The sequence below is a fragment of the Bombina bombina genome, chromosome 3 (genome assembly GCF_027579735.1).
Source record: "Bombina bombina isolate aBomBom1 chromosome 3, aBomBom1.pri, whole genome shotgun sequence".
Taxonomy (NCBI): domain Eukaryota; kingdom Metazoa; phylum Chordata; class Amphibia; order Anura; family Bombinatoridae; genus Bombina; species Bombina bombina.
In genome coordinates this window covers 848552155-848564848 of record NC_069501.1, presented here as the reverse complement: position 1 = coordinate 848564848, position 12694 = coordinate 848552155, and the positions used below count along the sequence as shown (strand labels likewise).

Here is a 12694-nt window from a genome sequence, read left to right as displayed (position 1 = left end):
ATAAACCTGTTTGAGGATTTTGTACCTGAAATGTTGTAGGAGCAATAAACATTAGAGAAAACTTAAACCTTGGTGTGATAGGCTTTGTGTAGGCATTTACCTTCGTTCTTGCCTTATGTGATGCTGCACACTAAGAATTGACCTCTCTTTTGCAGGCTGTCCATCAAAGGATCCACTCAGCATGCGCTGTCTTGTGCATGCTCTAAAAGTAACGGATTGCAAGAACAAAATAAATCCAATGCGACAACATAAAGGGATATATTAACACAGCACAGGTTTGCAATGTAAACTTTATGTATCTGACAAAATACACACTTTAATTAAATTAACTGGGGCTATTTTTGTGGACTGGGGCTATTTTTGTGGGAGAGGGAAATGAACAGTAACTGGAGAATTCCTTTTTGGAAAATTTGCTAAATTATTTTTGTAGAAGAAAGTGTCCGCTATTCTCATCCTTTTAAGCAGCACAGTTCTCATACAGTAAACTGTGAAACCGCTAAGGGATAAGGTTTCAAATATAGTCCAAGGTAGCAGAACACATTTTACAAATCATATTTTCAAAACTTCACTCTCCCTGTACAGACTCCAATTTTAAAACTTCACTCTCCCTGTACAGAATGGGCTTTCTCTTTGTCACATTTCTTAACTCCCAATTACGACGACAAGATTGCAGAAATTTAATTTCTAAAGATGAGAACTGTGTACATTACAATTCCAAAAATGCAAGTATGATATAAAAATAAATATTCTAATAACGTATTTCTCAATGTTGCCTTCGTGATATCTGGTTTCTTACATTTTTTTAGATCATATTACAGAATATCACCTATATGTATATTAAATAAATGTAAATATCAGTAAAAAATATAAAATCGCAAGGGGAAAATAGCTAATTTGCACTTAAAGGGATATGAAACCCCAAATTATTATTTCTTGATTCAGATAGAGCATGCAATTTTAAGGAAGCGTATGTGAAACGCGATCGCATCAGGGGACATTTTTGTTATTTTAATTTGCTCACCTGATTTGGATTTATTTTAACACTAGTATTGACAAACCTTAATCGCCTGGAAAATACTTTTTAAGGGAAGGGTTTTGGGTATTGATGCAAACAGCATTTGGCGTGTGCCGAGTACTTTAGCACTACCTAAAAATCAAAGCATTCATGTCCCTTTAACACGTTTTTACGCAAGCTGGTAAAACGTAATGCAAAAGTATGAAAACTGGGTGTAAAACTGTAGACCATGCAGGCTTTTGAGAGCTGAAGTTATTAGCACTTTACAACTACAGATTATAGGCAACAATGTAAACCTGGTTCAGGTGTTTCAAGGTGTATATCCCACAACTGCTCTTCATTTGCTAAACCATGTAAACTTTGAATGCAGTGCTGAATTGCTGACATATCCTATGAGTTTAAATGGACACTGAACCCAATTTTTTTCTTTCGTGATTCTAATAGAGCATGCAATTTTAAGCAACTTTCTAATTTACTCCTATTATCAATTTTTCTTCATTCTCTTGGTATCTTTATTTAAAATGCAAGAATGTAAGTTTAGATGCCGGCCCATTTTTGGTGAACAAACTGGGTTGTCCTTGCTGATTGGCGGATAAATTTATACATCAATAAAAAAGTGCTGTCCAGAGTTCTGAACCAAGAAAAAAAGCTTAGATTCCTTCTTTTTCAAATAAAGATAGCAAGAGAATGAAGAAAATTTGATAATAGGAGTAAATTAGAAAGTTGCTTAAAATTGTATTCTTTATCTGAATCATGAAAGAAAAAAATTGGGTTCAGTGTCCCTTTAATGCACTATAACAGCAAAATGCACTGAATAACTGCACATTCCTTCTACCTACAACTATGCATTGAAAAGTCTTATTCCTCTGTATATCACGATTAACTATTGTAAAGTAAAGATTATAGATAGCTGAAATGGAAACTGCTGGATTAAAGAAAAGTTAAAACTGTGACAAGATGTATTTTATGGTGGCTTGGCCTTAGGTGAATTACTGTACCCTGTAGTTTGTGATAAGGATGTTCATATAGCATAATATGTCTTGCTGCACTCCGCTGATATAGTCCATTAAATGCTTTTACATCCAACAAAATACTGTGCTCAACATATCTTTTTCAACATCTGGATTTGACAACATATTCGACATAGGTGAAGGAAGCAATACTGTATATCAATGCTTTGCATATACAGCGTTGTGTTGTTGTTATATTGTTTGTGTAAACGTATGGGGGATTATAAAGTAGTTTGTGTTATAAGTGTATATTTCATTCTTTAATCTTAATGATAAAACAGTTTATCACATATGTGATTCCAAACTGCAGTTTAAGATCAGTTGGATGCACACTAGAAAATCATTAAAGAATGTTGTAAATACCAGGCTTTGGTTTGGTCTACAGAAGTCTCATACATTACTCAGCTACCTGCAACTATTTTATTAGAAACATTAAAAAAGCTAAACTGTAGTTTTGGTCTGTGACCCATAATACATGGTGTAATAAAGAAAAGCACAGAAAAAAGTGTATACAACCTGACCCTATAATAATAATAGGTATCCAATATGTGAGTAGCATTTCAAAGAGTATATAGAGATTTCAAGTGGAGCACTAATCTATTGCGGGCCCATAAACTGGAAAACTCCCCCATTTACGGGCGCACGATAAATAACTAGCCATTACAAGTGGCTGGTTATCGCTACCGCAAGTTTACCGGTAGCAATTAGCGCACCGAAATTGAACCAGAGATCAGCTCTTTATTGAAAAATAAAAATAGTAGCATCTTTATTTAATTACAAAATAACTGGACAAAGCAGTTATAAGGGGGTTAAAGTGAGGGGATGTAGGGTGTTAGAAAAAAATGGCATTGAAAAGTGCCTTTACATTGTGGTCTATGGGGAATTTGTTAAAACTGTTAATATACAGTATATGATTATATACATATATAGTTATGTGTTAATATGTGAATATACACACATAAACACTTAAATATATACAGGTAGCCCTCAGTTTACACCGGGGTTAGGTTCCAGAAGGAGTGGTTGTAAATCAAAACTGTTATAAATTGAAACCCAGTTTATAATGTAAGTCAATGGGAAGTGAGGGAGATAGGTTCAAGGCCCCTCTCAAAATTGTCATAAGTAACACCTAATACATTATTTTTAAAGCTTTGAAATGAAGACTTTAAATGCTAAACAGCATTATAAACCTAATAAAATAATCACACAACACAGACTTCACTTGCATTTTTCTGCAAACAGTTCTTTCTATGCATTCCAATCTGGACTGATTTATATTTGTTCCTTTAAAATCTGCTTGATAGCTCAGGTCTGGTTAAACTGATTAATTTCAGCTTACTTGGCTTTGCTGCAACACAAGCGGACAGCTCCACCTACTGACTATTTTAATAAATGCACTGCTTCGCAATGCTTTTCAATAGCAGTCACATGACTGGAAAAAAAGGTTGTTATTCTGAAATGGTGTAAATTGAACCGTTGTAAAACGAGGGCCACCTGTATGTATATATTCATATATATATATATATATATACATATTTTAAATTTGCTGCCCATCTCTGCGTGACTTACCCCCTTTGATGTGCTTAGGTTCTGTGCCGTGTATGATGGCAAACAATTCACAGGGGAAGACAGCACCTCACTAGAGATTCTGGGGCACTGAATAAAAGGTTAGTCAGACCCTAACATCATAGAAAAATCCAAAAAGATTTCCAGCCTCCAAATGACTAAGAACCGATTGCTGGTTTGAAACGTTGTTGTTTCTATTTTATGGACCCTGTATACATAAAGGTTTTTTATTCATCATTTGGAGGCTGGATATCTTTTTGGATTTTTCCGTGTATGATGGCATCAGAACAAGACTCCCATTGGAGCCTATGGAAGCGCGCTTTTGTGAGTGGAAAGCTTCCATGCAATGCGAATGCAAGGTCATGTTCAAATTGCAGATAATTTCTAATTGTGCTGGAATTACGAGTGGAGCGCATATATCGCACTTACGAAAGAGCAATTTCGTGCTTCACTCCTAATCTGGCCCAATATCAGCTTTCTCCTCTTTTTCATACATCAGTTATATATTTTTTATGTAGGGGTGGAAAAATATAAATATAGTTTACCAGTCAGGGGTGTAATGTTACTAGACCCCTCAATGTTAAAGATAGGGAAATGCCAAATTTTGTACTTATCCACATTTCTTCAGGATAGGGTGGGTTTGAGTGTGTCTATATATGTATGTATCTCTCTATCTCTCTCTCTCTGTATGTATCAGTGACGTGCGGTGATGTCAGAGGTTGGTGAGGCACTGGCCCATATATAAACCCAATAGAGGTAGCTTAAATGGACAGTCTACAATAGAATTTGTATTGTTTTAAAACATAGATAATCCCGTTATTACCCATTCTCTAGTTTTGCATAACCAACACAGTTATATTAATACACTTTTTACCTCTGTGATTATATTGTATCTAAGCCTCTGCAGACTGCCCCTTTATTTCAGTTCTTTTGACAGACTTGCATTTTAGCCAATCAGCACTGGCTCCTAGGTAACTCCACGTGCGCGAGCACAGTATTATCTATATAACACACATGAACTAACACCCGTTATTGGTGAAAACTGTCAAAAAGCATTCAGAAAAGAGGTGGCCTTCAAGGTCTAAGAAATAAGCATATGAACCTCCTATGTTTAGCATTCAACTAAGAATACTAAGAGAACAAAGCAAAATTGGTGATAAAAGTAAGTTGAAAAATTGTTTAAAATTACATGCCCTATCTGAATCATGAAATTTTATTTTGGACTAGACTGTCCCTTTAAATGTTCTAATAAATTAGCAGGTTGCACAATGATGATTAGCAGAACATTAGCATGACTCTGCTATAGAGGTGAGGAGAAAGCTTGAACAATCTTACATTACTAAGCCTTCACCTCTATAGCAGAAGTGTGGAAATAAGTTGATAGAATTCTGAATATCATGTTTGATATCAATCAAAATACTTTTAATTTTATAAATATTTGACCTGAATTATACCCAATAAACGTTAAGTTTTAATTTATCAACCTCCCTTGGCAGCCTCTCCTGCCTTATCCTCTTATACTGTTATTATGGTATTATATTATCTTTGAGTGCTCTATTACAGTCCACCTTTCTCTCTTTTTTTGAATCAACTTTGCAATAGGACAGTGAGCACCCCTCATCACCTATGATAATAATCATGGTTTGTTAAAACCTATTTTTGCTTTTCTGAATCCTTTTTTTGACTTTAGGATATCTTATTTGCAAAACCAATTTTGTTTATGGGGTTATGTTATGTTTTGTTTCCCCCAATCACTTTAATTTATCACATGCCCTGCATGTTGGCTGTCTGTTGCATTAGTTTTAGGGGTGTAATAGTCAGTGAGGTATGCGGAAAAATCAATCTCACCACTGTTGGCAAAACCCGCTCTCCTACAGCCCCAGAACTCTCTTGCTACATTAAAGGATTTTTATAGAGGTCATATTCCTTTAAAAAAAATAAACAGATTGATCTATAGTAATAATTATTTATGACTCACTTCACACAGAGCCACCACTCCCTACATCACAATTCCCAATCAAAATGTAAATAAGAGTTTGCTTATATTTCTCTCACCAGGATCTCTGTTCTGTATAGCTTCTATATTTTAGAATTACAAATGATTTAAAATGACCAATACACGACCCAATTCTCTAAAGTTCTCTGGTCTGGTGTCAATTCTGTGAGATCCCTCAAAACATTTTAGACAGACACATTTTTGTTTATCTTGATATACAATTTTCTCTCCATGCTACTGAGAAACAAGAGAAGTGTAATCTGTCCCTGCCCTGGTTACTGGATCCCAAGGAAAGGTTACATAATTTAGACCAATGTAAATGCTAATGTGTCTTTAGGTGCACTCTGCAAAAGAAGAATTCATCTGGCTCAACTTGTTCAATCCTAAAACCAAGATTGCAAAAATAACTCCAGCCACACATGCAGTGCTGATTTCAGGAAATATGGCCATGACTTTATATTCAAAATATGTTTTCATAGTTCATACAAATGAGTGACGTTTTACCTTAGAATTTTATTCACTGCTGTTTCCTTTTCCAGAAGGTTTCTTGCTCTGATACTGAAAACTGATTTCCGAAGCTGTCAGAATTGAAAGCAAATGTAAGAAAAAATAGATCTTTATTAATTTCGTCCTGCATAACTATGAAACAACTTCATACAAAAGTAGCTCTTCTACATTTTTCTGAGAATGAAATAATAAAAAACTTCACAATTTTCTAAACGTTTGGTTATTTTTCTTCACTCTTCAATCAAGGTACTTCTGATACATTATTTCATTGTGTAAGTTATCTTGTCCATATAGAAGCAGCTATCATGGACTTCAAGGCTACGCTCCCTTTCTTATTATCCCACTCCTAATGAATAAAACATTCCATTACACATCCCTCCATATGAAAGCTTAAACCAATCTTGATGTTCCTACTATTAAACGGCCATTATATTAATGGTGGATGGTGGATGAGTAAAGGGTTGTTAAAGATGACAACATAGTGAATTTAAAGGACCATTATAGTGAAAAAACTACAAGATCTAATTTGTTAGAGCAAGTATTATTAGTACTAGTGATCCTGCAACTCAACATGTATAACCCTCTGCAAATAATTTAAATGCATAGTTAAAGCTCGTTTCTGGAGATTCAGGCAGAGAACTGCTTGCTCCCAAGCGGAAACTGTCTGTGAGCCAATGAGCAGTAGCTGTTTTACTGGCAATTTACTTTTCAGGAGTTAAACACAGAGTTGCAGGGTGCTAAAATTACATGCTCTCACAAATTTCTAGTATAATGGTTCTTTTAATCCACTGTTTTGTGATCTATGACATCCTTCCACCCACTGACACTATAAACTGTAATGAGTCATACACTAGAGTGTGTCTTTTTCATGGTGTGTTTCAGCCATTTGCCTTTTCATTAGATTTCATGTGCCAAATAGTTGTTTTTTAGCTTGTAATTGTAAATTCTCTCTGGTTGTTACATTCATACCATCTCTTCTATCATCTCACCCCAAAATTAACTCCACAACTTTAATTCCGCTTTTTTGTTTTGCTAAAACCAACTTTATTTATTACCAATGTTGGCATTAAAAGCAAAGTTCATTTACTTTACACATCAACCCTTAAAAACAAATGTTTGAATTTGTAATACTTAGAACATGTTTTCAATATCATGCATATTCCTATTTATAAGTTAACATTTTTATTGGTAGTACATTTCTTATATCACTACTAATTTTGTGAATGTACAGATTATGTGGTTGAGTGAAGGTATTCATATACAAATTCCTGTTTATTTCACTATATTTCAATAGAATGTGAGACACTAAACCTGTGCACCATAGCCTAGCATGAGACTTTCAAGGCAGAGTCATGGTCTTGTATACAATGTTAAAGCAAACCTACATACTTTGAGAGCATAAGAGCCAAAAAGATGTACATTGCAATTCAGGAGGGGTTTCCATAGAGATGAAGACCACTGGACACCTGCTTGCAATAAGGTTTAAATAAGCTTATGCTCTTAGAGGTAAAACATCTTTCTAGCAAAATAGCCTTTTTAAAAACAGATACTGATGTCCTATTAATATCTGTTACCCTTTTCAGCACCCTTAAAAATGCAAATCATGTTGCAAGAACTTTTATCAATATGAACTTGTTCTACAGTGAACGTTTTTTTTATATAATGGCTTAGTACAAGGGTGGGGAGCCTATGGCACTAAGTACTCAAGGTGGCAACAATAACAAAACTGTTGACACTTCACATCTGGGCTACCAACTATAGCGCTTAGTTTTGGTAGCTGTATTTTTAGCGCTAAATAATTAATTTTTCTTATGAATCCATGCTATAGCAGACATGAAATAGTAGTTGATATATATTATGGATCAGTGATGTGCAGTCACTAGAGGCAGGTGAGGCAGTGCTTCACCTCTCATATGGGCAAAAATAAATATATTTTTTTTTATTGGCTTTAAAAAAAATAAAAAAATTGCTATTTTTTTTTCCCCAGCATTTTTTTTTCACAGCTACATGTTGTGCAATGGAGAGGCACAAGCAGGTCTGCCCACCATTACACAACATGCTGCGCCATCTACTGGATTAAAGTGGTTAAGCTCATTGCATGGCCCATTATCTGCTTATTTGAGGCAGTCCCATTTGGGCTGACCCAATCCAGTGAGAGGCATTAGTAAGTGGAATTTAGGGTTGGGGCTGGATGTTAAATCATATAAAACAAAACAAAAACGGAAAAAAAACAACTTTCATTTATTTTGTTGCTGTCCTGTGAAGCTGACAGCTTTGCTAAAGTGAAAAAGAGAGTTCTGTTCTTCCCCTCTAAGTGCAGTGGAATGTTCCATTGTCACTTCCTGAATCCTTACAGAGCAGGAAAGGGATAGAGGCAGAGAGAGCAGTGTTTCACCCACATTTTATTGTAGTAAGTGCTGCAGCCGTAGATTTTACTGAAATGGATTCTATTAGTGAAAATGATAATTTAATGAATGTGGTTTAGTGTTTTTGTTGAATTGTGTTCAGATACAGCTCATTAACAGGGGGGACAGTAAGTGAGCATAACCCAATACTGACAGGAAGTCAAAGGATCAATTCAGATTTAAATCCATAATTTAAAACCCAGAGTTTGAAGTTAAGTGTGCAGTGTCCACATTATTTAAATTAAAGTTTTTGACATTGAATTTTGCTAAGCCTCCCTTTTTCATGGTTATTTGATTTAATTTGGTTCAAACTCCATATATGTTATGTCTGTTCAGTCAGAGGATGCAGTATCTATTTTTATTTTTCTCTGTGTCTCCATTTATTTAAAGACTGCTGTTAACTTGTAATTCACAAATCAATTGAAAGCTGTTGCATTGTGTTTTTAATATGTGCTGCTTTTATTCAAGTTTATATTAATAAAAAGGAGATAATGAGTCATTTAAAAAATATATGTAATTATTGCAGTTAAATGTTTTTAGAAATAATGCCACTGTAAAGTAACTGGTTAAACACATAGTCAAAGGGAGACATTTAAAATTAAACTTTCATGATTGAGGTAGAGCATGCTATTTTAATAGACTTTTCTAGTTATTTATATTTTGAGAATTAGCATCACTTGTTACTGGCCCCATGTCAGCAAATCAAATTAGTTTTTGAAAGGAACATGAAAGTCATAATTACATTTCCATCATTCAGATAGAAATTGCACACAAAAAATAAATAAATAAACTTTCTATTTTACTTTTATTATGTACTTCATTCTTTTGGTATCCTTTGGTGTGCTTTGTTGAAGAGCATACCTAAGTGGGATGTGCACGTGCATATGAACACCATATTGCAGCAGCTGTGTTGGCAGTATTGATAACTTTGTGTAAAACTTGTATGGTAAATTATTTCTATTTTTACAATACAGTAGTGAGTAGAGAAGAGATTGTGTATCATTCTAATTGCTTAGTAACTGGCACTGTGCCACAGAATTGTGTGAGTGTGTATGTGATCAGAGTGTGTGTGGGTGTCAGTGAGCAGAGTATGTGTGCTTTATTGTCCAGCTAATCAATACATTTCCGATGAGCTGGTGCTTTAGTGCAGTGTTTCTCAACAATGGTCCTCAAGTACCCCCAACAGGCCAGGTTTTCATTATAGCCAAATCAGTGCACAGGTGAAGTAATCAGCTGATCAGTAACTCAGTGGTTACTAACTTGCTCTCACCCATCGCCTGATTATGTCACCTGTGCACTGGTTCAGCTATCATTTAAACCTGCCCTGTTGGGGGTACTTGCGGCCCTCTGTACATGTGTTTCTCCGGCGTATCATATCTAGTGCCTCACCAGCCTCTGACCTCACTGCACATCACTGTTATGGATTTAATTTACATTTTGTAAATGTATTTTGAGGTCCCTTTAAAAAAAGAAGGGAAAAAAAAGGATGCACCATGGGAATTTGAGACTTTTTTTTTTAAGGTCATCACTAACTTGGGCACACAAAATATTAACTAATGACTGCACTGTTTTTAAATATTGTTTGATACCATAGTTTTTGTTTCTAGATTATAGTAATTTAACAACTGCTAATGTGTTTATGTAAGGATAGGATGACACTCCCAGTGGTAGCATTTCAGGAGTCAGGGACCATGTTGTCCTTAGTTAAAGGGACAGTCTACACCAGAATTTTTATTGTTTTAAAATATAGATAATCCCTTTATTACCCATTCCCCAGTTTTGCATAACCAACACAGTTATATTAATATACTTTTAACCTCTGTAATTATCTTGTATCTAAGCCTCTGCAAACTGCCCCTTTATTTCAGTTCTTTTGACAGACTTGCAGTTTAGCCAATCAGTGCCTGCTCCCAGATAACTTCACGTGCACGAGCACAGTGTTATCTATATGAAATACATGAACGCCCTCTAGTGGTGAAAAACTGTTAAAATGCATTCTGAATAGAGGTGGCCTTCAAGGTGTAAGAAATTAGCATATGAACCTCCTAGGTTAAGCTTTCAACTAAGAATACCAAGAGAACAAAGCAAAATTGGTGAGAAAAGTAAATTGGAAAATTGTTTAAAATTACATGCTCTATCTGAATCATGAAAGTTTATTTTGGCCTAGACTGTCCCTTTAAGATTCCCAATTATGATTCCTCAGACACAAATCTTTTTTTTTTTTTTTTAATCAATTTCACATTAATTACAGTTTGTTTTTTTCAAAGCCATGGTTAAAAAAAAAAAAAGGAAAAATAACACACATAGTCCTATTTTCAGTTGCTGTTGTAACCTGTGTAAACTGGTCATAACAACTAGAATGAAAGCTTTTTCTATTGGCTGAATAGAAAAATAGAAATGCAAGGGCACCCATATATAAGGGGAAATCTTCAGTGAGCTGCAATTCCACCTTGAAGAGGGATCGGTTGGAAGATCAGAAGAGGAACCCTCTAGAAGATCCAGAAGCAGAGCTATAAACTTGTCGCTGTCCTCCAAAGGAGCTGGATTCAAGATGGTGAGTCTAAACGTTTGGGTCAAGCTGATTTTTTTTTTTTGCGGGGGGGGGGGGGGGTTTAGGATAGATATTTTTTACCAAAATAGTGAAGATCACTTTTTTGCAAAAGAGTTAAGATCTGTAATACATTAAACTAGGCACTGCTCAACAAATGCCCTTTTAAGGGCAATTTTTAGATTAGTTTTTTTTATTTGTGGTGTCTAGTTTTAGTATAGGGTTTTCTATTTTTTGTAACTAATGGGGGTTAGCTGTTAAGGGGTTAATAGATTAGGTGGTTATTGTGGTGGGGGTAATGGTGGTTTAGGGGTTAATAGAGTAGGGGGTTACTGTGATGGGGTAATGGCAGTTTAAAGGTTAAGTAGTGTAGGGTTAGGTAATGCAATGGGGGATGTGACAGTGTAGGTGTTAATATTTGTAGCAGGGTAGTTTGCGATGGGGGAGGTGGCGGATTAGGGGTTATGTAGTGTAGGAATTGTTGCAGTGGTGAGTTATGGCGGTTTAGTGGTTAATAGTGTAGGGGTTAATACCGATGGGGGTTATGGAGGATTAGGGGTTAATAGTGCAGCGGTGTAGTTTGTGATGGGGGTTATGGTGGATTAGAGGTTAATAGTGTAGTGGGGTATTTTGCCATGGGGAATTGTGAATTAGGGGTCAATAGTGTAGCGGGATAGTTCCATAGGAGATATGGTGGACTAGGGTTTAATAGTGTTGGGAGGATAGTGTAGGTTGTGAAACATAATTTTAATGTTTTTACATTGAGTTTAGGAGATATGGCGGATTAGGGTTTAAAAGTGTTGGGTGGATAGTGTAGGTCGTGAAACGTCATTTTAATGTTTTTATTTTGTGTTTAGTGCACTTTTTATCAAGCGCAAACCCTTCAAGTTGGCATAAAAAGTTTGAGAGTAAAATGCGATTGCTTTCGGCTTGTAATATGAGCATAAGTTAACACGACAGCAATACTAAAATATCATGTTTGCGTTAATGTTACCGATCCACTTATAATCTAGTCCTTAAAAGCCTTTATGAAATTGAAAACAAGTTCTGGCCCGTTTTGCATATCATATACAGGCTTTAGTATTTTACTGAACTTAAAAATTAACAAATTTTAGATGTATTTAGTGGATTTAAATACTGATTTACAGTTCTCTTCAACAAAAGGATTGGTGTTATCTGCAAAAGAGATATTTGCTCTATAAAATAAATGTTTAAGTCACGAATGAGAGGTTGATCAGATAAGATTTCTATATTTGAGAAATTGACCTAAATATATTGCAGGTACATTGTGTGAAAGAATTATAAATGTAATTGTATTTAATGAAAAAGTATGGATTGTGTCTTAAACAGAATTCAGAGATGTCTTGGGTCATAGTATTTAGGATAAACTGCATTGCTGTTTTTTTTATTTAAACTGAGCTGACTCAACCATCATATTAAGCTCTGTTCTCAGTTTTTTTTTCAGAAGGCTCCAGACAATGTCAGATAAGTATTACTGGGTTCAGATATTTACCCAAAATGCTTTAAGGGAAAATTTGGAGATGTTGTTAAGTCTGGTTTTTGTCAACATATTTAACCTCAATTTTTTTCTGTTATTGGACAGCTCTAAACAGCTTATCTACATTCAAAGCCATTCATATAATATGT

The 12694-nt window shown here is 35.1% G+C and overlaps 1 protein-coding gene across 2 annotated transcripts in view; it reads right to left on the bottom strand.

Moving 5' to 3' along the window:
• NALCN (sodium leak channel, non-selective) overlaps positions 1-12694 on the bottom strand; it is a 1159715-nt gene that overhangs the window by 253190 nt on the left and 893831 nt on the right. For both annotated transcript variants that reach the window (XM_053707809.1, XM_053707808.1), the window contains 2 exons: positions 6092-6165; positions 101-202 (listed from right to left, as the gene is read on the bottom strand). In XM_053707809.1, the coding sequence (XP_053563784.1) occupies positions 101-202; positions 6092-6165 (176 nt within the window). The remainder of the gene's footprint in view (positions 1-100; positions 203-6091; positions 6166-12694) is intronic.